Genomic DNA, 27,994 nt, shown 5'->3' with positions numbered 1-27,994 from the left:
GGCAACGTCTGGCTCGCTGAGTCCGGTCGCACTGGTGGATGCGTGACGGAGCCGGACGCAATATCATGGAACTGCTGCACAGTCTGTGAACTGTCAACAACCATGGGTGTGCGAGGAAGCACAGCGTCAACCCGAGACTGTCTAGACCGTCTGGGTTGTGTAGTCAACACCCTACCGGGTTGCTGAGGTTGACGCACTGCGTCAAAACAAGTCACCTCTGCTGGTTGTTGAACGTCCTGAACGTCAACAACCACCTCCGAGCGTCGCTTAACGTCAACGTGCGGCTGGCAACCCACACTGGGTCGCATCGGTGGAGGAACCACCTCAACTGGCAGACGCGAGTAGGTTACCTCAGCGTCAACAGGGCGCACAACCGACCGGTTGGAAGGTTGTTGGCCAGAAGGTTCGGTAGCAACCTTCTCTGCATTAAAGTCCTCTATCAAGGACGCAAGCTTGGACTGCATGTCTTGCAGCAAAGCCCATTTAGGGTCTACGGGAGCAGATGTGGCAACAGACGGGGTTAGCGACTGAGGCGGTACCGTTTACCATCCCTGAAAGCCTTGTTATGCGTGACATAATTGTACAGCAAAACTTCAAAGGCTCGAAAACAGCTGTGAAGTTGACCTGCAAACAACTTGGAGCGTCTCCTGGCCAGGCACCAGGGAGAGTCTACGAGAATTGAGAAGTCTATCTGGGCAGAAGCATGAACTCCCAAGCCGAGAACTTCTCTCGTGTCATATCAGACTCTCGCTCTATAAACCAGTTTAAAAGAAGGGAAAGCAAAGGCTGTATCCCCCAAACTCCTCCTGGTGAAAAACCAGTCGCCTAGCCAACGTAAAGCTCTCTAGGAAAGCGAGAGAGCACTAGCTTAAAAACAACGGCTTCGAAGTAGCTAGGCCTAGTGTAAGCTCTGACGTTTAGGCGAACAAGGAGCAGCAGTTACAAAAAGATCCGGACAAAGATCCTTAAAAAAATCATCATGATTTAATTAAAGTCCAGGAGGCTTAAGCAGCTTTAGGCTCCTCTCCATCTGACAGAGTCCTCAAGGGAATATCAGTAGGAGGGGGAACAGCAACTTCCTCATCTACAGGAACCTTGTCCGATAAAAGCTGAGTCTCAAGCAAGGGAGAGACCTACCGTGGTGGCAATGCTTTACAAGCAGAGTCCACACTCACTGGTGCATTAGTAGCGGACCAGAACGCAACGTCATGTAACTGCTTGACAGTCTGTGAACTGTCAACAACTGAACTGTCAACCACAACAGGTGCGTGAGGACGCACAGCGTCCACTCGAGACTGCTTTGACTGCCTAGACTGAGCAGTCAAAACAACTCTAGAATGCGGAGGTTGACGCACAGCGTCAAAACAAGTCAACTCCGATTGTTAGTGAACGTCTTGAACGTCAACAGGAGCATCAGCAAGTGGCCTAACGTCCAAATGCGGCTGAAAAACCACACGAGACCGCATCGAGTGTGGTTCTAAACAACCTGACTGACGTGACTAAGCTACGCCAACGTCAACAGTAAGCACAAAGGAACGTTAGGTTGGCTGAAAGCCAGGATATCGATGAGATAAACGGCTAGACTCAACGGACTAATCGGCAGAATAGTCTTCCATAATCGCGCTCCACTTATATGATTTGTGTTATCTTTTATATAACACCATTTTGTCATCAGTATGCCTTATACTTCTCTGGCTGTATGATTACTTGATAAACCCTCAATTTCATGAAAAATGTAATACATTTATTTTAGAGAGGGGATGTAGGATGTTTACATATAATGCACTTTGAAAGTTATTTGTATTCCCGCCATAATCTATTAAAGGCGGGAGATATTGAATCTGGGGCAGTCTCGCTGGAGCAAGCGTGCCCTCAACATTGTTATTGCATTGCTGCTCACCATGTATTGAATTGTGAATACATAACTATTGCACATTGCTCGTGTTTGAGTATACCCAACCTGCATACACAAGCATATACTGCATGTCTTGCCATACAACCCATTAAGGATCAACGGAAATGGTTGTGGTAAGAGACGAGGGTAACGTCTGTGACCGCAACACTTTGCCTACAAAAAAAAGACTCTCGGAGTCTGTGTTACGCTTTTGTTAGGCGGCGAGCAGTTATCCGATGACTGCATAGGGTCAGAGCTGTCCTAATGGTTGTAACCAGGACGCTGGACCTGTCCTGAAAGGACTGACTTTCGCTTAAGGGCTTCGAAACCTTGTGACAGGTTTCTTATGCGAAAAGCCTTCGGATGACGAGGAGAAACAACGTCTCTCTCGTTTTATGGTAGGGGAGATCTTGGTAAGATACACCCGATACCATAGAGGGAAAACGTCTGTTCGTTGGTCAAGGCCTCTCGAACCCATAAGTCGTTTGACATTACTTCTCCCCTGGGCTTGGGAGCATGTAAGAGGTCCCGGACTAGGTGAACGACAGGCACGAACAGACGAACCCTCGGACGCAACACTGTAACACTTTGCGCATATCACTTTATCACTTCGATTTTCTGTTTTGCACTTATTTCACTGAAATCGAAACTTTTACTGATTTCTACCTGAAACACGCAATTCTACCCTTCATTAAAAGGTAGTAATTGCGAAATCAGTCGTATAATGCATAGCTCATTAATACCAGCAAAAAACAGAAAACATATTTTAAGATAAAAAAAATCAGTGGCTGGGAAAGAGACTAAACACTAGTTCATATAACTACGTTTTCAATCTCCCACCGCACATAGCCTGGGGACAAGAATAAAAAACTAAAACGTTTTATCCTTCCTCCCCTTACAGCGACTAGGGACGAGAGTAACACGAGAACAACGTCACCCGCTTGAACGGAACGTTTTCTCTCCTCTCTCTCCCTCCGTCTCTATCTCTCTCTCTCTTTCTCTCTTGATTTCGCACCTAAGAGAAGAGCCCAATTATATTTCGTCAAAAAAACATGTTATTTGACTAAAGGAAAAAACTGAAAGGTTTTTCAAATAAAAACTTCCTTTAAAATAGAATTTAAAACATTTAAGCTAAGAAAGAATGAACAAAACGTCAGAATCGATTTACTCTTACTGCAAAGTGAAACCGTGATACACTCTCTCTCTATCGTAACGATAGAGCGCATGTTGAACGTCCTGAACGTCAACAACTGCGTAGCATAAATAAACTAAACGTTAGTTCATCTTTGAAAACAGTACGAAGACTATCAAAGAAATTCTTTCATAAAATATAAAATATATAGAGGAAAATCTATAACGTGATATAATTACTAAAAGCCTAAACACACTTCCGTCTAAGGGAAGGGTCGGCCATTTAAAAGTGAAAGAAAGCCCATACTCTCTTTGTCACCATAATTAAATCTATCCAAAACAAATTCAAGATTTAAGATGAAGATAAAACACCTGCATAGCGAAAGCTCAAAACTAGAATAAAGTACTTCACCAATTAGTTGTGAAAAAACTCCAGTTTAGCAACAGCGAGTAAGTACGTCTTGTCGATAGCTCGACAGAGAGAAAATTGAGTCTTTTGTTTACATTGAGTACTGGGTATCTGGACGACAGATGGCGCTGTTGGGCACACCCGCAACCTGTGTAGCGATCGCTGGCGAGTTTTTACCGTAGAGTTGTCTGTCGGGCAACAGAGTTGCAGCTATTATAATCACCGGCTTAGTTAAATATTGAAAACAAGGGCCTCATGATTAACACGGTCAAAGGCAGCACTAAAATCAAGGCCAATCATACGAACTTCCCGACCACAATCAAGGGATTTCTGTACAGCATTGGAGATTGTAAGAAGGGCATCACATGCTCCAAGGCATTTAAGACAACCAAATTGCAAACTAGGGAATAGGTGATTACCTTCAGCAAACCTATTAAGACGTTTTGCCAGAAGACGCTCAAAAACTTTAGATAATATGCGAGTTATGGAAATTGGGCGGTAATCAGCGGGCCTTGAGCTGCCACAAACACAATTACATAGAGGAGTAACATTACCAATTCTCCATCAAGTGCTAAAAGCTCCTCTTCTTGCTAACTTGCGCAAAATAACATAACTTTGGAGCTAAGAAATCTGCTGTCTTTATTAAAAACAAAGGAAAAATACCATTTGGGTCTACACTTCCATAAGCATCAAGGTCCATCAACAGAGCTTTAATCTCACGAGATCGAAAAGCTAAACTAGTTAGTCTATCCTCAGGAAAACAGGAATGAGGAAGTTCAAGTTTTTCATTACTCTGTTTACTGTCCAAAACATCAGCCAAGACCAGAGAACAATGGTAATCAAGAGGTATGCCAACCAACCTACACACGAGGCAGAAAATACGTAAGGACCAAAAGTAATATTCATGACACGAAGCTTCCAGATTGCATGTTAATGCTTATTGCAGTGAAGCCCTATCCTTCTACCTTTCTTTGTCTTGTGTCTTCATTTCTATCAGATCACCTATCCCATATGTAACTGATGAGCATTAAGGGGATTATTCATTTTTTTTAACTAAAGCAGTAACAGGGATTCAAGTACTCAAATTCAACAGGTATGCATTTAGATATCTAGTCTGCCCTCAACCCTTATTTGACATTTACAAGCCAATACTATCTAGGATACCTCTGAAATTAACAAGGACTTTCATTCTATCTCAAAAAACTGAAATAATGATACATAACATGTAATCTTTTGAAACAGAATATAAAGAAATTACAACTTGTTTGTTACAATTATGCGGATATTCTGCAAATATGTAAAGTCTTTGGACAGCACCAATAAGCCAATGATCAACTTATGTTCAGTAGAAGTGGATATGGATACAAAAGTGCTATCTTCCTCACAGAGGTATCAAGAACACCTAGCATGAGTAACAATAAATAGTTTTATTATCTGTGAGAATAAAAAATAACATAACATTGCCTCTATCTCAAATATAAATAGCTTTAGTTATTTTCATCTGTACTAGTCAATTCTATCATCCTTTGTCTTTCTATATGGCCATTTTATTTCAATATCCTTTATGGCTAGTTCCACATATGAGAACATTAAACAAATGGTAAAATAATATTTTACTTATAATTTCCTTTGTTTCCCAACCTTTTCCTGTCAAAAATCAAAATAGTGTTTGCATCAAATGCATATTAACTATTAGTTATGCTGTAATATTTGGATGATAATGGCAGTGACACAAACACAAAAATCAACATCAAAGCAGATAGCTGATAACATTTCAAGCCATTACATAATACAGTATAATTCATATATTTTATCACTACAAAATTATGATTCACAAAATATTAAGAAAATTGCAAAAATTAATACATTTAATTTAATGGTAAAAAATATAAATCGTTAAAATAGAAAATGAAATTATGAAAATTAGTAATACTTTGTAATTGTTTATAAATATACAAACTTCAATTATGAAGTAGGCTATACAGTAATGACAAGAGCAGTAAGTAATAATTTTACTGCAGATTCTAATTTTCAGCTACAACGTTTCACAGCCCGGCACTAACAACCTAATCCAAAATCTTAGGACAGTACTTAGATACTAGCAAATGCCTCTGGTGTAAGTAGCAAGAGATCACAAAGTCAAAGATATCAAGATATATATGTACACTTTTCCCTTCCAAATTCAACAAAAAGTATTTTTGCAGGATAATATACAGCTGTGGGGTAAAGCATACGAAGATGACAGGAGGAATTCATACAAGAACAACAGTAAAGGCTTATAAAAGGAACAAGTTATGTGGATCGGGGTGGTTCGAGAAATTTAGGTGCCTGTTTCAGTAGTAATTTATGCAAGGGCAAGGATCATCCTGGATAATTATATTATGATTGGGGGAAAGGACTTTACAGTACTACATCTTCAAGCAGAAGGAGAAAAATACAATTACTACTAGATTATACATCTTACAGACAGAATTAAAAATCATTTAAAGTATACAAGTAACAAATATAGATTGGTTCTACGCGTAACTATTCACATCACCGTTACTAACATGCGGTAATTTCCTAAAGCTTGCACGAAAGACTTCTTGAGCAAGAGGCAAAATCTAAAGCAAAAATGTTAAAGATATTGGGCAATCAAGTGATAAGGGATGGTGCAAAGAACACACAGCATCATCTAGTGTACCACACATGGCTGAAAGCAGACATATTGGTAACCTCACATGACAACAGGTTATTTTTATGCGTACACACAAAAGATATCGCTCTGCAGCTTCTGCAAGGTCCATGGAGAGCAATGACCACTAAAAAAAAATTACACTTCAAAACATTCAAGTTGTTTTCTATTATTTCTCCTATAAATATCAATCATAAAAAATCTCATTTTCCAGAAGAAGTTTTGATAATTACAAAGACAAAGTACTACATTATTAGAGGACAAAAGCAATTAGACAGTTACAAATCATACTGTGTATCAGATAACATGAAGGAGGATTAGCTCCTGAACCTTGTGGTAACAGAGTTCTACTCCCCAAAAAATGCATATCTGACAGAAGAAACTTGATATACAGTAATGAACTATAATTAATGCAGCATTAGAAAAAAAAGATTGAAATATTCAAATAAGAAGCCCTTACAAATCTCGAGAAAGTTAAATGTTATGGCCAATAGATTGAACATTCTAAAATCTTTATCAGAAAAAAGAAGAAGAAGAAGAAAAAGAACAATGTATCTATCCAAGAAGGAAAAAACTGGACAGTATTTATAAGAATGGTAAACCATCAATGAGAAAATTAAAGAGCTTGTGAGGAGAAAAAGAAATAACAGTAAGTGAAACAGTACAGTTAAATACATGAAATATCCCAAATCTTAAAAATAACTTGCATTTTCCTAATTATACAAACCTGAGTCCTTTAATAGGTGAATACTGTCAGTGAAACTGGATACAACTGTTAAAAATAAACGAGATGGCGGTAATTAGTTGGAGGGTAGCAGGTATGGCCCACCCAACCAACATGCCACTGAATTTCCACTTTGACTTTAATCCTAGGACTTGTGAGGTGGTAGAGGTGGGAAATGCAACTTGAATGGCTCTAGTTTGTATTAGTTAGGAAAAGTACAAATTACTTTGCCAATATTACTTCTCATTGTAGACTTAAGTCGCAACTGTTTTCTTATACTAGATGTCTCTTATCCCGCAAAGGAGCTACGTTTGATTACAGATCTGTAAGCAACCACCAACATGCCATGGATACAGGTAATCAGGGACCTGTGTGTCTGCTCCCGTAGATAATGGGCAGAAAAGGTCTGTCGTTACCCAACTCTTGTCTTCAAGAACAGTTTCATTAACAGGTTCTTCCTGAAAGCTGGCATAGATCCAGTATGTCTGACTTCTTGAGCTCAAATCCAGGATGCTTCCTTCATCTCCTTCCCAGCACCCCAAAAAGCATGTCCATGTCCCACAAAGTCAGAAAAAGTTATTGGATCTTTATCATATTTCCTTCTTTTGCTGCAAGAAGAATCATAGTGTCTTCCCACCCTAACAGCTGATCACTTCTTGTAGGGAAGAGATGTAAAAAGGATTTAAATAGTGAACGGCTGTAATGTAGGTCATAACAATGAACTTCTGAACCAAGGTGGAGATATTCTATCCTCTAGAATGACTTGTGACACAAGCCAAGCTATGCAGTTACCTACTTCCTTCGTCGAAGCTGGAATAGTAGAGGCCTGTCTCAAGGGTAGAAGCCCTATCTTCCATCAATCACCAGGATTCGAACAGGATCACTTGAGACACCTGCAAACTCGCAAGACATCCCCTGTGGCTTGAGCTCTCTAGAAGCTTCTCACAAGCCTCAAAGATTCTTGTAAAGAATCCAGACCTAAATCGTAGTTGAAAAATTATATCGAGGTCAAGTCGTATCCTTAAATGCGAAGATTGAGGAGCTTCCCCGATGAAGGAAGAAAATAGCTGATCTGGATACCATTAACATTTGGCCCCTTGGGAGAGATCAGGGTTATGCTCAGCCTCAATGTTATCTACCGACTGCGGAGTAATCAACGACATGGGAAAATCGGTGGAAAGGAGTAATCATCTAGAATCTCAGGGATATTAGAACACACACCTCGTAGCTTGTACAAGGGATTATAATGATCATAGGTTCCCCTTTCACTAGTACCATAGACTGGGAAAATTAGAGTGAAGCAGATGCCAGAGGTTTTATAACAGTCACTGAAGGACGGGAATGAAACATTTAATCATGAGGTGTCCGAGAAGCAGATACTGATCCCGTAGTGACTGGAAACAGAGACTGCTCAATCAGTGATGAACCATGTGACGATATGGAAGGCTGGGATTGTGGAAATCGGGCGGTTAATGTTACATTCCTGCTACTCAATGATCTTACGAAGCACAAAAATGAGACTCCTTCTCCTGGGTTGATATCTCTTGAACTCTACTGAGAGGGAAGGGAAGAAGGGTAGTCCCTATCCTCCTCCTCGGGAGTGTGTGGGTCTGGTTTCATATGAGACACAGCAGTGATGGAAGGCATATAAACCCTTTCACCACATACTAAAACATATTCTCAGGGAAAGAAACATTCCCATGCAAAACCTCGTCTCACGTATGAGGCGATAATATACCAAGATCGATCTCTCAAGTGGAATCGCCCTTGGAACATACCGGTGGTTTTTTCGATTTTCTTCGAAGTCTCGGCGTACTGAAATTTTCCTGGAATATTCTGGCACAAGATATGGATAAGGGTGGTTGCCAACATCCTGACCACCAGTGTTTGTGCCTGATCTCTCATCAGACTTAGCACGCTCCTCTATCCTGTACCGTAAACCTTTCAAGGGGAAAATAAGCTTTCGGTAGTGCTGCTCCTCACATATAACCATGCACAGTACTGGAATTGGTTTATGCCTCATAAGACTTGGACCCCTCAAGGTCACATTGCATTCGTCCATCTGGATGAGGAGGTCTCTCTGAAGCACTCAGAACAAGGTGGAGGAAGAGGGCCGCAGCCTTCATTCTGACCAACTTTGTCTACTGTACTCATTCCCTTGGAATGATGACAATCTTTAACTGACTGAAACAAACCTTGGAATGATGACAATCTTTAACTGCCTGTTACCCTGGATTAATGACAATCTTTAACTGGCTTGAACCAACCTTGGAATGATGACAATATTTAACTGGAATCAACCTTGGAATGTTAACAATCTTGAATTGCCTGGACCTAACCTTGGATTAATGGCAATCTTTTAACTCCCTGGAACCAACCATGGAATGATGACAATCTTTAACTGCCTGGAACCAACCATGGAATGATGACAATCTTTAACTGCCTGGAACCAACCTTGGAATGATGACAATCTTTAACTGCCTGGAACCAACCATGGAATGATGACAATCTTTAACTCCCTGGAACCAACCTTGGAATGATGACAATCTTTAACTGCCTGGAACCAACCTTGGAATGATGACAATCTTTAACTGCCTGAACTTAACCTTGGATTACTGACAATCTTTAACTGCCTAAAACCAACCACAGATTAATGACAATCTTTAACTGCCTGGAACCAACCTTGGAATAATGACAATCTTTAACTGGAATCAACCTTGGAATGCTAACAATCTTAAACTGCCTAGACCTAACCTTGGATTAATGACAATCTTTAACTGCCTGGAACCAACCTTGGAATGATGACAATCTTTAACTGCCTGGAACCAACCTTGGAATAATGACAATCTTTAACTGCCTAGAACCAACCCTGGAATAAAGACAATCTTTAACTGCCTGGAACCGAACTTGGAATGATAACAATCTTTAACCCTCTGGACCCAACTTTGGAATAATGACAATCTTTAACTGCCTGGAATCAATTTTGGAATGATGACATTCTTTAACTGCCTGGACCCAACCATGTAATAATGAAAATCTTTAAATTCCCGAACCAAAATTGGATTGATAACAATCACCAACTGACTGGAACCAACCTTGGATTCATAACAATATTTAACTGCCTAGAACCAACCTTGGAATAATGACCATCCTAAACTGCCTGAAACCAACCTTGGAATAATGACAATCTTTAACTGCTTAGAACCAGCCTTGGAATGATGACAATCTTTAACTGCCTGGAACCAACCTTGGAATGATGACATTCCTTAACTGCCTGGAACCAACCTTGGAATGATGACATTCCTTAACTGCCTGGAGTCAACTTTGGATTAATAATAATCTTTAACTGCCTGGAACCTACCTTGGAATGATGACAATCTTTAACTGCCTGGAACCAACCTTGGATTAATAAAAAATTTTAACTGCATGGAACTAACCTTGGATTAATAACAATCTTTAACTGCCTGGAACCAACCTTGGAATGATAACAATCTTCAACTGCCTTAAACCAACCTTGGAATGATGACAATCTTTAACTGGAATCAACCTTGGAATACTAACAATCTTAAGCAGCCTGGACCCTACCTTGGATTAACGACAATCTTTAACTGCCTGGAACCAACCATGGATTAATGACAACCTTTAACTGCCTGAACCAACCTTGGAATAATGACAACCTTTAACTGCCTGGAACCAACCTTGCAATGCTAACAATCTTAAACTGCCTGGAAACAAACATAGATTAATGACAATCTTTAACTGCCTGGAACCAACCATGGATTAATGACAACCTTTAACTGCCTGAACCAACCATGGAATGATGAAAATGTTTAACTGGAATCAACCTTGGAATGATAATCTTCAACTGCCTGGAACCTACCTTGAAATGATAGCAATCTTTAATTGCCTGGACCCAACTTCTGAATGATTACAATCTTTAACTGGATGGAACCAACTTCTTAATAATAACAATCTTTAATTGCCTGGAACCAACTTCTGAATGATAACAATCTTTAATTGCCTGTTACCAACTTCTGAATGATAACAATCTTTAATTGCCTGGAACCAACTTCTGAATGATAACAATCTTTAATTGCCTGTTACCAACTTCTGAATGATAATCTTTAATTGCACAGAACAAACTTCAGAATGATAACAATCTTTAACTGTCTGGAACCAACTTCTTAATGATAACAATCTTTAACTGCCTGGACCCAACTTCTGAATGATTACAATCTTTAACTGGATGGAACCAACTTCTTAATAATAACAATCTTTAATTGCCTGGAACCAACTTCTGAATGATAACAATCTTTAATTGCCTGTTACCAACTTCTGAATGATAACAATCTTTAATTGCCTGGAACCAACTTCTGAATGATAACAATCTTTAACTGGATGGAACCAACTTCTGAATGATGATAATCTTTAATTGCCTGTTACCAACTTCTGAATGATAACAATCTTTAATTGCACAGAACAAACTTCAGAATGATAACAATCTTTAATTGCCTGGAACCAACTTCTGAATGATAACAATCTTTAACTGCACAGAACAAACTTCAGAATGATAACAATCTTTAACTGTCTGGAACCAACTTCTTAATGATAACAATCTTCAACTGCCTGGATCCAAATTCTGAATGATAACAATCTTTAATTGCCTGGAACCAACTTCTGAATGATAACAATCTTTAACTGCCCGGAACGAACTTCAGAATGATAACAATCTTTAACTGCCTGGAACGGACCTCTGAATGACAACAATCTATAACTGACTTGAACCAACTTCAGAACGTTAACAATCTTTAATTGCCTGGAACCAACTTCTGAATGATAACAATCTTTAATTGCCTGGAACCAACTTCTGAATTATAACAATCTTTAATTGCCTGTAACCAACTTCTGAATTATAACAATCTTTAATTGCCTGGAACCAACTTCTGAATGATAACAATCTTTAATTGCCTGGAACCAACTTCTGAATGATAACAATCTTTAACTGCCCGGAACGAACTTCAGAATGATAACAATCTTTAACTGCCTGGAACGGACCTCTGAATGACAACAATCTATAACTGACTTGAACCAACTTCGGAACGTTAACAATCTTTAATTGCCTGGAACCAACTTCTGAATGATAACAATCTTTAATTGCCTGGAACCAACTTCTGAATTATAACAATCTTTAATTGCCTGTAACCAACTTCTGAATTATAACAATCTTTAATTGCCTGGAACCAACTTCTGAAAGATAACAACCTTTAACTGACTTGAACCCACTTCTGAATGTCAACAATCTTTAACTGCCTGGAACCAACTTTTGAATGATAACATTCTTTAACTGCTTGGAACCAACTTCTGAATGATTACAATCTTTTACTGCTTGGAACCAACTACTGAATGATAATCTTTAACTGCCTGGAACCAACCTGAGAATAATGACAATCTTTAACTGCCTGGAACAAACTTCTGAATGAATACAATCTTTAACTGCCTGGAACCAACTTCTGAATGATAACAATCTTTAATTGCCTGGAACCAACTTCTGAATGATTACAATCTTTAACTGCCTGGAACCAACTTCTGAATGACAGCAATCTTTAACTGCCTGGAACAAACTTCTGAATTATTACAATTTTTAATTGCCTGGAACCAACTTCTAAATGATTACAATCTTTAACTACCTGGAACCAACTTCTAAATGATAACAATCTTTAACTGCCTGGAAACAACTTCTCAATGATTACAATCTTTAACTACCTGGAACCAACTTCTGAATGACAACAATCTTTAACTGCCTGGAACCAACTTCTATATGATAATCTTTAATTGCCTGGAACCAACATCTGAATGATAACAATCTTTAATTGCCAGGAATACACTTCTGAATGATAACAATCTTTAACTGCCTGGAACCAACTTCTCAATGATTACTATCTTCAACTACCTGGAACCAATTTCTGAATGATAATCTTTAATTGCCTGGAACCAACTTCTGAATGATTACAATCTTTAATTGCCTGGAACCAACTTCTGAATGATAACAATCTTTAATTGCCAGGAATACACTTCTGAATGATAACAATCTTTAACTGCCTGGAACCAACTTCTCAATGATTACTATCTTCAACTACCTGGAACCAACTTCTAAATGATAATCTTTAACTGCCTGGAACCAATTTCTGAATGATAATCTTTAATTGCCTGGAACCAATTTCTGAATTATTACAATCTTTAATTGCCTGGAACCAACTTCTGAATGATAACAATCTTTAGGCTAACTGCCTGGAGCCAATTTCTGAATGATTAAAATCTTTAACTACCTGGAACCAACTTCTAAATGATAACAATCTTCAACTACCTGGAACCAACTTCTAAATGATAACAATCTTTAACTGCCTGGAACCAACTTCTGAATAACAATCTTTAACTGCCTGGAACCAACTTCTCAATGATTACAATCTTTAACTGCATGGAACCAACTTTTAAATGATTACAATCTTTAACTGTCTGAAACCAACTTCTGAATGATAACAATCTTTAACTGCCAGGAACCAACTTCTGAATGATTACAATCTTTAATTGCCTGGAACCAACTTCTGAATGATAACAATCTTTAACTGTCTGAAACCAACTTCTGAATGATAACAATCTTTAACTGCCAGGAACCAACTTCTGAATAATGACAATCTTTAACTGCCTGGAACCAACTTCTGAATTATTACAATCTTTAACTACCTGGAACCAACTTCTGAATGATAACAATCTTTAACTGCCTGGAACCAACTTCTGAATTATTACAATCTTTAACTGCCTGGAACCAATTTCTGAATGATAATCTTTAACTGCCTGGAACCAACTTCTCAATGATTAAAATCTTTAATAGCCTAGAACCAACTTCTGAATGATAACAATCTTTAACTGCCTGGAACCAATTTCTGAATGATAACAATCTTTAACTGCCTGGAACCAACTTCTGAATGATTACAATCTTTAATTGCCTGGAACCAACTTCTGAATAATGACAATCTTTAACTGCCTGGAACCAACTTCTGAATTATTACAATCTTTAACTGCCTGGAACCAATTTCTGAATGATAACAATATTTAACTGCCTGGAACCAACTTCTGAATGATAACAATCTTTAATAGCCTAGAACCAACTTCTGAATGATAACAATCTTTAATTGCCTGGAACCATCTTCTGAATGATAACAATCTTTAACTGCCTGGAACCAACTTCTGAATGATAACAATATTTAACTGCCTGGAACCAACTTCTGAATGATAACAATCATTAACTGCCTAGAACCAACTTCTGAATGATGATAATCTTTAACTGCCTGGAACCAACCTGAGAATAATGACAATCTTTAATTGCCTGGAACCAACTTCTGAATGATTACAATCTTTAACTGCCTGGAACCAACTTCTGAATGATAACAATCTTCAATTGCCTAGAACCAACTTCTGAATGATAGCAATTTTCAACTGCCTGGAACTAACTTCTGAATTATTACAATCTTTAACTACCTGGAACCAACTTCTGAATGATAACAATCTTTAACTGCCTGGAACCAACTTCTGAATAATGACAATCTTTAACTGCCTGGGACCAACTTCTGAATGATTACAATCTTTAACTACCTGGAACCAACTTCTGAATGATTATAATCTTTAATTGCCTGGAGCCAACTTCTGAATGATTACAATCTTTAACTGCCTGGAACCAACTTCTGAATGATAACAATCTTCAATTGCCTAGAACCAACTTCTGAATGATTACAATTTTTAACTGCCTGTAACCAACTTCTGAATTATTACAATCTTTAACTACCTGGAACAAACTTCAGAATGATTACAATCTTTAACTGCCTGGAACCAACTTCTGAATTATTACAATCTTTAATTGCCTGGAACCAACTTCTGAATGATAGCAATCTTTAACTGCCTGGAACCAACTTCTGAATGATAACAATCTTTAACTGCCTGGAACCAACTTCTGAATTATAACAATCTTTAACTGTCTGGAACCAACTTGAGAATAATGACAATCTTTAATTGCCTGGAACCAAATTCTAAAAGATTACAATCTTTAACTGCCTGGAACCATCATCTGAATGATAATAATCTTTAATTGTCTGGAACCAACTTCTGAATGATTACAATCTTTAACTGCCTGGAACCAACTTCTGTATGATAACAATCTTCAATTGCCTGGAACCAACTTTTGAATGGTAACAATCTTTAACTGCCTGAAACCAACTTCTGAATGATTACAATCTTTAACTGCCTGGAACCAACTTCTAAATGATTATAATCTTTATTTGCCTGGAGCCAACTTCTGAATGATTACAATCTTTAACTGCCTGGAACCAACTTCTCAATGATTACAATTTTTAACTGCCTGGAACCAACTTCTGAATTATTACAATCTTTAACTACCTGGAACAAACTTCAGAATGATAACAATCTTTAACTGCCTGGAACCAACTTCTGAATGATTACAATCTTTAATTGCCTGGAACCAACTTCTGAATGATAACAATCTTCAATTACCTGGAACCAACTTCTGAATTATAACAATCTTTAACTGCCTGGAACCAACTTGAGAATAATGACAATCTTTAATTGCCTGGAACCAAATTCTAAAAGATTACAATCTTTGACTGCCTGGAACCATCATCTGAATGATAATAATCTTTAATTGCCTGGACCCAACTTCTGAATGATTACAATCTTTAACTGCCTGGAACCAACTTCTGAATGATTATAATCTTTATTTGCCTGGAGCCAACTTCTGAAAGATTACAATCTTTAACTGCCTGGAACCAACTTCTCAATGATTATAATTTTTAACTTCCTGGAACCAACTTCTGAATTATTACAATCTTTAACTACCTGGAACAAACTTCAGAATGATAACAATCTTTAACTGCCTGGAACCAACTTCTGAATGATTACAATCTTTAATTGCCTGGAACCAACTTCTGAATGATAACAATCTTCAATTACCTGGAACCAACTTCTGAATGATAAAAATCTTTAACTGCCTGGAACCAACTTTTGAATGATAACAATCTTTAACTGCCTGGAACCAACTTCTGAATTATAACAATCTTCAATTGACTGGAACCAACTTGAGAATAATGAAAATCTTCAATTGCCTGGAACCAACATCTAAAAGATTACAATCTTTAACTGCCTGGAACCAACATCTGAATGATAATAATCTTTAATTGCCTGGAACCAACTTCTGAATGATTACAATCTTTAACTGCCTGGAACCAACTTCGGAATGATAATCTTCAATTGCCTGGAACCAACTTCGGAATGATAATCTTCAATTGCCTGGAACCAACTTTTGAATGGTAACAATCTTTAACTGCCTGGAACCAACTTCTGAATGATTACAATCTTTAACTGCCGGGAACCAACTTCTGAATGATTACAATCTTCAACTGCCTGGAACCAACTTCTGAATGATAACAATCTTCAATTGCCTGGAACCAACTTTTGAATGGTAACAATCTTTAATTGCCTGGAACCAACTTCTGAACGATTGCAATCTTTAACTGCCTGGAACCAACTTCTGAATGATAACAATCTTCAATTGCCTGGAACCAACTTTTGAATGGTAACAATCTTTAACTGCCTGGAACCAACTTCTGAATGATTACAATCTTTAACTAACTGGAACCAACTTCTGAATGATTATAATCTTTAACTGCCTGGAACCAACTTCTCAATGATTACAAACTTTAACTGCAACCAACTTCTCAATGATTACAATCTTTAACTGCCTGGAACAAACTTCTGAATGATTACAATCTTTAACTGCCTGGAACCAACTTCTGAATGATAACAATCTTCAATTGCCTGGAACCAACTTTTGAATGGTAACAATCTTTAATTGCCTGGAACCAACTTCTGAATTATTACAATCTTTAACTGCCTGGAACCAACTTATGAATGATAACAATCTTCAATTGCCTGGAACCAACTTTTGAATGGTAACAATCTTTAACTGCCTGGAATCAACTTCTCAATGATTACAATCTTTAACTGCAACAAACTTCTCAATGATTACAATCTTTAACTGCCTGGAACATACTTCTGAATGATTACAATCTTTAACTGCCTGGAACCAACTTTTGAATGGTAACAATCTTTAACTGCCTGGAGCCAACTTCTGAAGGATTACAATCTTTAACTGCCTGGAACCAACTTCTGAATGATAATCATCGACTGCCTGGAACCAACTTCTCAATGATTACAATTTTTAACTGCCTGGAACAAACTTCAGAATGATAACAATCTTTAACTGCCTGGAACCAACTTCTGAATGATTACAATCTTTAATTGCCTGGAACCAACTTCTGAATGATAACAATCTTTAATTGCCTGGAACCAACTTCTGAATGATAACAATCTTTAACTGCCTGGAACCAACTTCTGAATGATAACAATCTTTAACTGCCTGGAAACAACTTCTGAATGATAACAATCTTTAACTGCCTGGAACCAACTTCTGAATTATAACAATCTTTAACTGCCTGGAACCAACTTGAGAATAATGACAATCTTTAATTGCCTGGAACCAACTTCTAAAAGATTACAATCTTTAACTGCCTGGAACCAACATCTGAATGATAATAATCTTTAATTGCCTGGAACCAACTTCTGAATGATTACAATCTTTAACTGCATGGAAGCAACTTCTGAATGATAACAATCTTCAATTGCCTGGAACCAACTTTTGAATGGTAACAATCTTTAACTGCCTGGAACCAACTTCTGAATGATTACAATCTTTAACTGCCGGGAACTAACTTCTGAATGATTACAATCTTTAACTGCCTGGAACCAACTTCTGAATGATAACAATCTTCAATTGCCTGGAACCAACTTTTGAATGGTAACAATCTTTAACTGCCTGGAACCAACTTCTCAATGATTACAATCTTTAATTGCCTGAAACCAACTTCTGAATGACTACAATCTTTAACTGCCTGGAACCAACTTCTCAATGATAACAATCTTTAACTGCCTGGAACCAATTTCTAAATGATAACAATCTTTAACTGCCTGGAACCAACTTCTGAATAATTACAATCTTTAATTGCCTGGAACCAACTTCTGAATGATTACAATCTTTAACTGCCTGGAACCAACTTCTGAATGATAACAATCTTCAACTGCCTGGAACCAACTTTCGAATGATAACAATCTTTAACTGCCTGGAACCAACTTCTGAATGATTACAATCTTTAATTGCCTGGAACCAACTTCTGAATGATAACAATCTTCAATTGCCTGGAACCAACTTCTGAATGATAACAATCTTTAACTGCCTGGAACCAACTTCTGAATGATAACAATCTTTAATTGCCTGGAACCAACTTCTGAATGATTACAATCTTTAATTGCCGGGAACCAACTTCTGAATTATTACAATCTTTAATTTCCTGGAACCAACTTCTGAATGATAACAATCTTTAACTGCCTGGAACCAACTTCTGAATTATTACAATCTTTAACTGCCTGGAACCAACTTCTGAATGATTACAATCTTCAATTGCCTGGAACCAACTTCTGAATGATAAAAATCTTTAACTGCCTGGAACCAACTTCTGAATGATAACAATCTTTAACTGCCAGGAACCAACTTCTGAATGATAAAAATCTTTAATTGCCTGGACCCAACTTCTGAATGATAACAATCTTTAACTGCCTGGAACAAACTTCTGAATGATAACAACCTTTAATTGCCTGGAACCAACTTCTGAATGATAACAATCTTTAATTGCCTGGAACCAACTTCTGAATGATAACAATCTTTAATTGCCTGGAACCAACTTCTGAATGATAATCTTTAACTGCCTGGAACCAATTTCTGAATGATAACAGTCTTTAATTGCCTGGAACCTACTTCTGAATGATAACAATCTTTAATTGCCTGGAACCAACTTCTGAATGATAAAAATCTTTAACTGCCTGGAACCAACTTCTGAATGATAACAATCTTTAACTGCCTGGAACCAACTTCTGAATAATTACAATCTTTAATTGCCTGGAACCAACTTCTGAATGATAATCTTTAATTGCCTGGAACCAACTTCTGAATGATAACAATCTTTAATTGCCTGGAACCAACTTCTGAATGATAACAATCTTTAACTGCCTGGAACCAATTTCTGAATGATAACAATCTTTAATTGCCTGGAACCAACTTCTGAATGATAACAATCTTTAATTGCCTGGAACCAACTTCTGAATGATAAAAATCTTTAACTGCCTGGAACCAACTTCTGAATGATAACAATATTTAACTGCCTGGAACCAACTTCTGAATGATTACAATCTTTAATTGCCTGGAACCAACTTCTGAATGATAACAATCTTTAATTGCCTGGAACCAATTTCTGAATGATAACAATCTTTAATTGCCTGGAACCAACTTCTGAATGATAACAATCTTTAATTGTCTGGAACCAACTTCTGAATGATAACAATCTTTAATTGCCTGGAACCAACTTCTGAATGATAACAATCTTCAATTGCCTGGAACCAACTTCTGAATGATAACAATCTTTAATTGCCTGGAACCAACTTCTGAATGATAACAATCTTTAATTGCCTGGAACCAACTTCTGAATGATAAAAATCTTTAACTGCCTGGAACCAACTTCTGAATGATAACAAACTTTAATTGCCTGGAACCAACTTCTGAATGATAACATTTAATTGCCTGGAACCAACTTCTGAATGATAACAATCTTTAATTGCCTGGAACCAACTTCTGAATGATAACATTTAATTGCCTGGAACCAACTTCTGAATGATTACAATCTTTAATTGCCTGGAACCAATTTCTGAATGATAACAATCTTCAATTGCCTGGAAACAACTTCTGAATGATAACAATCTTTAATTGCCTGGAACCAATTTCTGAATGATAACAATCTTTAATTGCCTGGAAACAACTTCTGAATGATAACAATCTTTAATTGCCTGGAACCAACTTCTGAATGATAACAATCTTTAATTACCTGGAACAAACTTCTGAATAATAATCTTTAATTGCCTGGAACCAACTTCAGAATGATAACAATCTTCAATTCCCTGGAACCAACTTCTGAACGATAACAATCTTTAATTGCCTGGAACCAACTTCTGAATGATAATAATCTTTAATTGCCTGGAACCAACTTCTGAATGATAACAATCTTTAATTGTCTGGAACCAATTACTGAATGATAACAATCTTTAATTGTCTGGAACCAACTTCTGAATAATAACAATCTTTAGTTGCCTGGAACCAATTTCTGAATGATAACAATCTTTAATTGCCTGGAACCAACTTCTGAATGATAACAATCTTTAATTGTCTGGAACCAACTTCTGAATGATAACAATCTTTAATTGCCTGGAACCAACTTCTGAATGATAACAATCTTCAATTGCCTGGAACCAACTTCTGAATGATAACAATCTTTAATTGCCTGGAACCAACTTCTGAATGATAACAATCTTTAATTGCCTGGAACCAACTTCTGAATGATAACAATCTTTAATTGTCTGGAACCAACTTCTGAATGATAACAATCTTTAACTGCCTGGAACCAACTTCTGAATGATAACAATCTTTAATTGCCTGGAACCAACTTCTGAATGATAACAATCTTTAATTGCCCGGAACCAACTTTTGAATGATAACAATCTTTAATTGTCTGGAACCAACTTCTGAATGATAACAATCTTTAATTGCCTGGAACCAACTTCTGAATGATAACAATCTTTAATTGCCCGGAACCAACTTTTGAATGATAACAATCTTTAATTGTCTGGAACCAACTTCTGAATGATAACAATCTTTAATTGCCTGGAACCAACTTCTGAATGATAACAATCTTTAATTGCCCGGAACCAACTTTTGAATGATAACAATCTTTAATTGTCTGGAACCAACTTCTGAATGATAACAATCTTTAATTGCCTGGAACCAACTTCTGAATGATAACAATCTTTAATTGCCCGGAACCAACTTCTGAATGATAACAATCTTTAATTGCCTGGAACCAACTTCTGAATGATAACAATCTTTAATTGTCCGGAACCAACTTCTGAATGATAACAATCTTTAATTGCCTGGAACCAACTTCTGAATGATAACAATCTTTAATTGTCTGGAACCAACTTCTGAATGATAACAATCTTTAATTGCCTGGAACCAACTTCTGAATGATAACAATCTTTAATTGTCTGGAACCAACTTCTGAATGATAACAATCTTTAATTGCCTGGAACCAACTTCTGAATGATAACAATCTTTAATTGCCCGGAACCAACTTTTGAATGATAACAATCTTTAATTGTCTGGAACCAACTTCTGAATGATAACAATCTTTAATTGCCTGGAACCAACTTCTGAATGATAACAATCTTTAATTGCCCGGAACCAACTTTTGAATGATAACAATCTTTAATTGCCTGGAACCAACTTCTGAATGATAACAATCTTTAATTGCCTGGAACCAACTTCTGAATGATAACAATCTTTAACTGCCTGGAACCAACTTCTGAATGATAACAATCTTTAATTGCCTGGAACCAACTTCTGAATGATAACAATCTTTAATTGCCCGGAACCAACTTTTGAATGATAACAATCTTTAATTGTCTGGAACCAACTTCTGAATGATAACAATCTTTAATTGCCTGGAACCAACTTCTGAATGATAACAATCTTTAATTGCCCGGAACCAACTTTTGAATGATAACAATCTTTAATTGCCTGGAACCAACTTCTGAATGATAACAATCTTTAATTGCCTGGAACCAACTTCTGAATGATAACAATCTTTAATTGTCTGGAACCAACTTCTGAATGATAACAATCTTTAACTGCCTGGAACCAACTTCTGAATGATAACAATCTTTAATTGCCTGGAACCAACTTCTGAATGATAACAATCTTTAATTGCCTGGAACCAACTTCTGAATGATAACAATCTTTAATTGCCCGGAACCAACTTTTGAATGATAACAATCTTTAATTGTCTGGAACCAACTTCTGAATGATAACAATCTTTAATTGCCTGGAACCAACTTCTGAATGATAACAATCTTTAATTGCCCGGAACCAACTTTTGAATGATAACAATCTTTAATTGTCTGGAACCAACTTCTGAATGATAACAATCTTCAATTGCCTGGAACCAACTTCAGAATAACGACAATCTTCAATTGCCTGGAACCAACTTCTGAATGATAACAATCTTTAGTTGCCTGGAACCAACTTCTGAATGATAACAATCTTTAATTGCCTGGAACCAACTTCGGAATAACAATCTTCAATTGGCTGGAACAAACTTCTGAATGATAACAATCTTTAACTGACTGGAACCAACCTTGGAATGATGACACTCATTTTGCTGATACCAGACAACAAATTCCAATCTTAAGCAACCCTAAATCTTGAGATGTGTCTACTAACATCTCAAATACCTGAAGGGCAAGATACATAACATAAAGTTCCAACATGACATTACAAGGTCATAGTTCCGATGACCTCTGTTCCATAGCTTGGAGAAGCAAGATAAGGTCTCCCTATCCTTCGCTAGAATCAGTTGAAAATATGAGGCTATTTGGTTTGTGTTGCACTAATGGGATATGCTGTCATAGGTTTTTTATCTCCTTTCACCAATGAACCTGTCATTGTGCTTCCTACGTTATTAGTAATAGGAAGGCATTTGGATGGACTATGCTCTTTTGACACATTGCGAGTTATTCAGAATTATGTGCCTACAAAGGAATATAATCTTTCTACTATACAAGATGTCCCTTTTGGTGATGGACATGAAAGAAGCTCTTAAAGTTGGTGGAACAATTTCAGATTTTCTCTCAAAATAGATAAGTATTCATCCTAAAGAAACATGGAGAGGGCTGAAGGGTATATTGACCTTCTGTTGCAGAGGAGCAGTAGAGACTGAAGCTATGGCCAGCTGAAAATTGTGTTCTCATTCTTCTTGCCTGTGCTGTGAGACTTAAGATATAAAGTGTTGCACTAGAGAATAGTCATCAAAAGCTGATATCTAGGGGACCAGTAATGGGAAGGTGTGAAGACAGGTAGTACAGATGAATATGAGATGACAGGTAGCATCAGAAAAGGTTATGAGAAAATAAAGTAAAGAGGTACTTTTTCCATGATACAACAGGTGAGTGTGACTGGGAATTCCAGAATGGAAAGGAGGCATATTATGACTAAGGAGCAGTAACCATCCATATTAATAAACTCTGCACCAGTAAATACCTAAAGTCAAAGTATCCTAAATGGAAACTAAGATGCAACATTAGTACAGTATTACTAAACAAAAATGTACAGGCTACTAAAGGGGCCTAATTGTACCTAACAATGCAGATGGGGAATATTGGAATCACCATAATCATCGGAGACACCCAGTATAACCTGAGCTGATAAGGTCAGTTTTGCTTTAACAGTAAATCTTTCTACAGAAAGCTATTCAATAATTTTAGAGCTACCATTCATTCTACTTCTTACCATATACTGTAAAGGGCAGTAGTTTCTATAAGGTATATGCTGGTAAATCAAATTTAAAGAAACACTCCTAAATTCTATAAGGAGCAGTAGTTAAGGAAAATAGTTCTACAAATATTCAATGAAAAAATAGAAGAAATTACTTACTTAGCGTATTAATAGTTGGACCTGGTCCAACAAGAGACATAATACTAAAATCTGCATCTCTTGTGGGTGACGCAGACGGAAGCATTTCGCCGACACTGAAGACACTATGTTGAATGTTTGAACTTGGTTGCTTCCCTTCCTGGAGAGCTATACTCTCTTCCTCTGACATGTAGATGCTCAAAAACTGAGCAATGTCTGGGAGCTCTGTGCATGGTTGGGGAAGCGTTATTGTCCCCAAATCACCCTCCATTTTAAAAAGAGCCCTGGAAGAGACAGGTATTGAAATAAACATCTGAGCAATTTTGGCTGAAACATTGTAAAACCGCTACAAATCATTAAAGTACTCTATGCCTTTCTACATAAACTGATCAAAGATAATCTGGCTTACATCGACAAAAACGATGAATGAAAAAAAAGGAATGCTCATTCCAAGTTGAAAAGACCCAATCTTTTTGTAATAAGCCCACAGAACTCTGTAAAATTTTCAGGGCATTAATGATATTAGTGTCAAATATGAGTGTGATATTTTTGCCCACAATTTCACTTGTTCACAATAATGAATTTCAAGTTGTATGAAGTTCAAGAGTTGTCACATGCATCTCTTTCTCTATAATCAAACTACTGTATTCAATAAGAACTGTCTTTTAGCACACTTAAAGAGTAATAATTCCTTCATGGCCCCCAATAATGCTGATAGGAAAAGGGGTCAAACTGAAATACAAGGCGTAAACTTAAATAAAAAGAACGTGAACTATATTGGGTAGTTAAAGGGACACATCCTAACGCAAGTTATATAAAGGTGCCCCATCCTACCTAGCCCAAGGGGATTTATTCAAACTGGAACACCTATCAATTTTGGCAAAAAAAAAACAGAAAATCAAATGAATTGTATACATCTTACTTACAAAAATAAATACAGTACTGTAAGCTGATGGCAGAACTACTGCATCATATGTATACAGTACTGTGTATAATTAATTAGTCTATATACCAAAGGGGGATGTCTTTGATTAGACAATTATGAACATGTGAAATACAGTACGAAAATATCATGGCATCCTATGCCATTCGTCCCTCTCTACAACTTAACTTTTGCTATTAATAAGCACATTCTAAGAGTACAGGATCAATAAAAAGCATTTCATTTACATTATGCCATTGGCAAACATATTCTAAGGGCACAGGACAAAGAAACATTGCATTCATAATAAAAAATAGATTTTATAAGCATTGCCAATAGATTATATTTCCTGCACCATTACCAAACTATTTCTGTCCACCTTTGAATACAGTTGTTTTTTACATGACAATAACAATGAATTAATTATAAAAAATCATATGTAATAATTAAACAATAAAAGTGAACAAAATGCTTAAAATAAAAAATTCACTTAGTTACACATGTTTTACAGTGATCAGAGGTGACATCTAGATAGGGTAGTGTGTAAAGTTTTTAATTCCCTGAATCTAATCAAGCTTGTGTATCACCCGCTTCTCATCTAGTTCTCCTGGATAAGTGTGACAATGTGCCAAGAAGTAGAATATTTTGCAGCCAACAGACTTTTGAGTTGCTCTGAATAAAATAATTGCAGTAAATTACATTTTATTGTTTTGGGTATTATAGTGTTGTAGCATTTCACCTTTCTAATTATCGGTCAAAAGTTTACATGGAAGTCCACAAGAGGACTTATCAACTAAGGTACTATACTATCGAGGCAAACTTTTACGTTAGAAAAGTTTGGTTACAATGGTTTAAAAGAAAGAGATCTAATGCAAGGTTAATGCACGTGTTTGAACGATTTCGGCCAACATTTGCAGATTTAGCTATGGGTCAGATTGTGTTCAAGCTGGTCTGTGAAGGTCTACAAATAGATTGTTATTATAAACAAGATGAATTCCTTCGTTTCATTTTAAATATCTGCATTATGAAGTACTGTTGCTGATCTACATCACTCACTGGAAAATATATTCTTATATATATTTTGGCAATATGCAATCTGAAACCTGTGATTAAGCTGGTTCCCAAATGACATGGATTAAAGCCAAGGGAGAAGCACATAATTGAATGATTCCCTTGGTTTTGTCACTCACAAATTTGGTATAACACTACCCGTGCACCATACTTAGATACCAATATTTTCAGAGTAAGATCACACATTATCCTAGGTCCGTGAAGAAAACGAAGGGTGCTGGGAATGAGGCCACTCAGAGAAATAAAGACACAGCATCCTAGGTTAGGTTAGGTTAGGGAAATGCGAGATTGTGACATTTGCTTGAGCCAATGCATGGGTAAATTTCAAATAATTGTTCGGAACATTTGCCGACCTTGTGGATCTCTCCACAATACCTAGTATTATGAAGAGGTTAGGTAAAAAAACATTTTTAGGATTATTACCAACTGAAATGAAGAATGACGAACATGTATTAATTAGTTTTGCGAACCAGCATATGCAGTTCACGATTAAACTGGGAATAGTGAGAAACCTACAATGTATGGGTAATTTATATGCAAGCCTACTTACCTACGAAATTATAACCCTAGCACAATCTTGATTAAAAGCTGTTCACCGTGTTTCAAAACCTCCATTTATATCCATACTGAATAATTCAAACTTTTTAGGAAAACCAGTCTTAATTTTTCGTGCGACCATAAAATTTCTTATCTTAGTAGAGGTAAATGGGGGCTTGCAAGGGGGACTGAGACCCACAGTAATAACATGCCATCTTGGATGATTTTATACTACTAGAGCAGAAATAATCTGTCCATTAGGTACGGCCAGAATAACTGCATAGAAAATGGGATAAAAAATTTCCATCTTCTAAACCAAAGCTAACCAACATCCTCTAATCTAAAAGAAAAACTTCTTAAAAGCACGATTTGTAAGTACTTGGGAGTTGTAAAAACTAATAAATATGTAAAAAGTGATTGGAACTTTTGTCAACATGGAAATATAGGGAGCGTCTGTACAATGGCGGCCATGCCCAATAAATCCCTTATTTTCAACTCTATAGCTAAGAATACAGCCATTTAAGGTGGTCACATGGGGACGGGTGTTCGTCACCCCGTTAGGTAAGTAGGTATGGACACGGATTGTAGGCTAGGTTAGGTGGGAAAATTTAAGTTAGATGGTGTTCTATGCACATGTTCACATACGTCGTTACAAAAGGCTCCAAAATGTGGTTGACGTCCGTCGCAAGCACACTGACGCAGCAAGAATTCCTATTTAGGGTGGCTTTGCTCTATCCACAATGATAAAATCACAAACTGCTGCTACCCTATTGCATTACATCACAGGTTTGCAAGTTTTTGTCAATCTCTCCGTGTTGCAGTACAATATATCAACCATTCTTGAATTATTACCACAAAAGTAATAGATTTTTTACAATAACCCTCGCTCAACCCTGGACTAGCCTACCCCACTACAGTAGGCTATAAAACGAACCCAGTGGTTATACTGTAGGCAGTAAGGCTACACAAAAATAAGTTTTATTTTAAGATAACACTGATCAAACCAGATACTCCTTAGAATTATCCATATTTTCAACAGGCCTGGTAGTACAAAGCATGTCAATCTTGGACTCGGACACAAAATTGGGGCTGTCCCAGAAAACGTTCATTTGAAGTAATATTAACACAAACGTTTCGAATATAAAAAGATAATTTATTCACGCAACTATAGAACTGTTAATTCCACAATAATTAAAGATAATTACCATGCAGTAGCACTTACACGAGCTATGTAGCAAGGTAAAATCATGCACTTCCTCGTAAGAAGGGTCCTTTCATCTTGTAGAAAAATGGACAGGGGAAGCTTAGGTCTTTTTATCGTCTAAAATTTGAAAGACCGTCATGAACAGCATCCATACTTACTATGCTTAAAACGACAGGGAAACGGACGAGGCGAGGAGATTTGTTACGAGACCCACAACTTAGACAGAAGGCGTAGACGCCATTGTTCCTTGTAAACAAACAGGCGACGCTTTCTCAGGGATCATTCATATAAAAAGGGAATTCTTTATATTGGCATAATTCAATATAATTACGTATTATATCTTAATTACGATATAAATTATGCAATTACGCCAATCTACGGCAATATAACGCTTTTATACGCACAGCATCACATTAAAAGAAACCAATTATCCGCAAATAGAAAGGAAACAATACGATGACGTCAAATGGTTACGTCAAAAAATAAAATCCATTGAAACGGTCATGAAGGGTCTTTAAGGACAAGTCTGTTCCTTCACCTCGCAGGAGAACTGGCGTTCAAATGTTTAATAGAATTAGAAAAGGAGGAAATTACGGGGGATATCAAAGCAGGGAATGCGGTAATGTAGAGATTTTACCGAGCGCCAAGATCATGCAGTGATTTGCAACATTTATGGTCTTTGTCGTCTCCGTGGCCAGCCGAGCAGGTTCCGTGAGCCATTTTTGCAGACGCGAACCA

At 37.1% G+C, this 27,994-nt stretch overlaps 1 protein-coding gene across 2 annotated transcripts in view; it reads right to left on the bottom strand.

The window, feature by feature from the left end:
* LOC137656677 (zinc finger protein 180-like) overlaps positions 1-27,575 on the bottom strand; it is a 55,156-nt gene extending 27,581 nt beyond the window's left edge. Inside the window, exons 1-2 of one of the 2 annotated variants that reach the window (XM_068390861.1) lie at positions 27,415-27,575; positions 23,544-23,806 (exon numbers count right to left, since the gene is read on the bottom strand). In XM_068390861.1, the coding sequence (XP_068246962.1) occupies positions 23,544-23,793 (250 nt within the window). In that variant the 5' untranslated portion in view covers positions 23,794-23,806; positions 27,415-27,575. The remainder of the gene's footprint in view (positions 1-23,543; positions 23,807-27,414) is intronic. The other variant, XM_068390860.1, reaches the window with a different exon arrangement.
* Positions 27,576-27,994: the final 419 nt, after the last annotated feature.

The sequence above is a fragment of the Palaemon carinicauda genome, chromosome 17 (assembly GCF_036898095.1).
Source record: "Palaemon carinicauda isolate YSFRI2023 chromosome 17, ASM3689809v2, whole genome shotgun sequence".
NCBI classification, from domain to species: domain Eukaryota; kingdom Metazoa; phylum Arthropoda; class Malacostraca; order Decapoda; family Palaemonidae; genus Palaemon; species Palaemon carinicauda.
The sequence above is the reverse complement of the archived record's forward strand: the minus strand, read 5'-3'. Positions and strand labels throughout refer to the sequence as shown.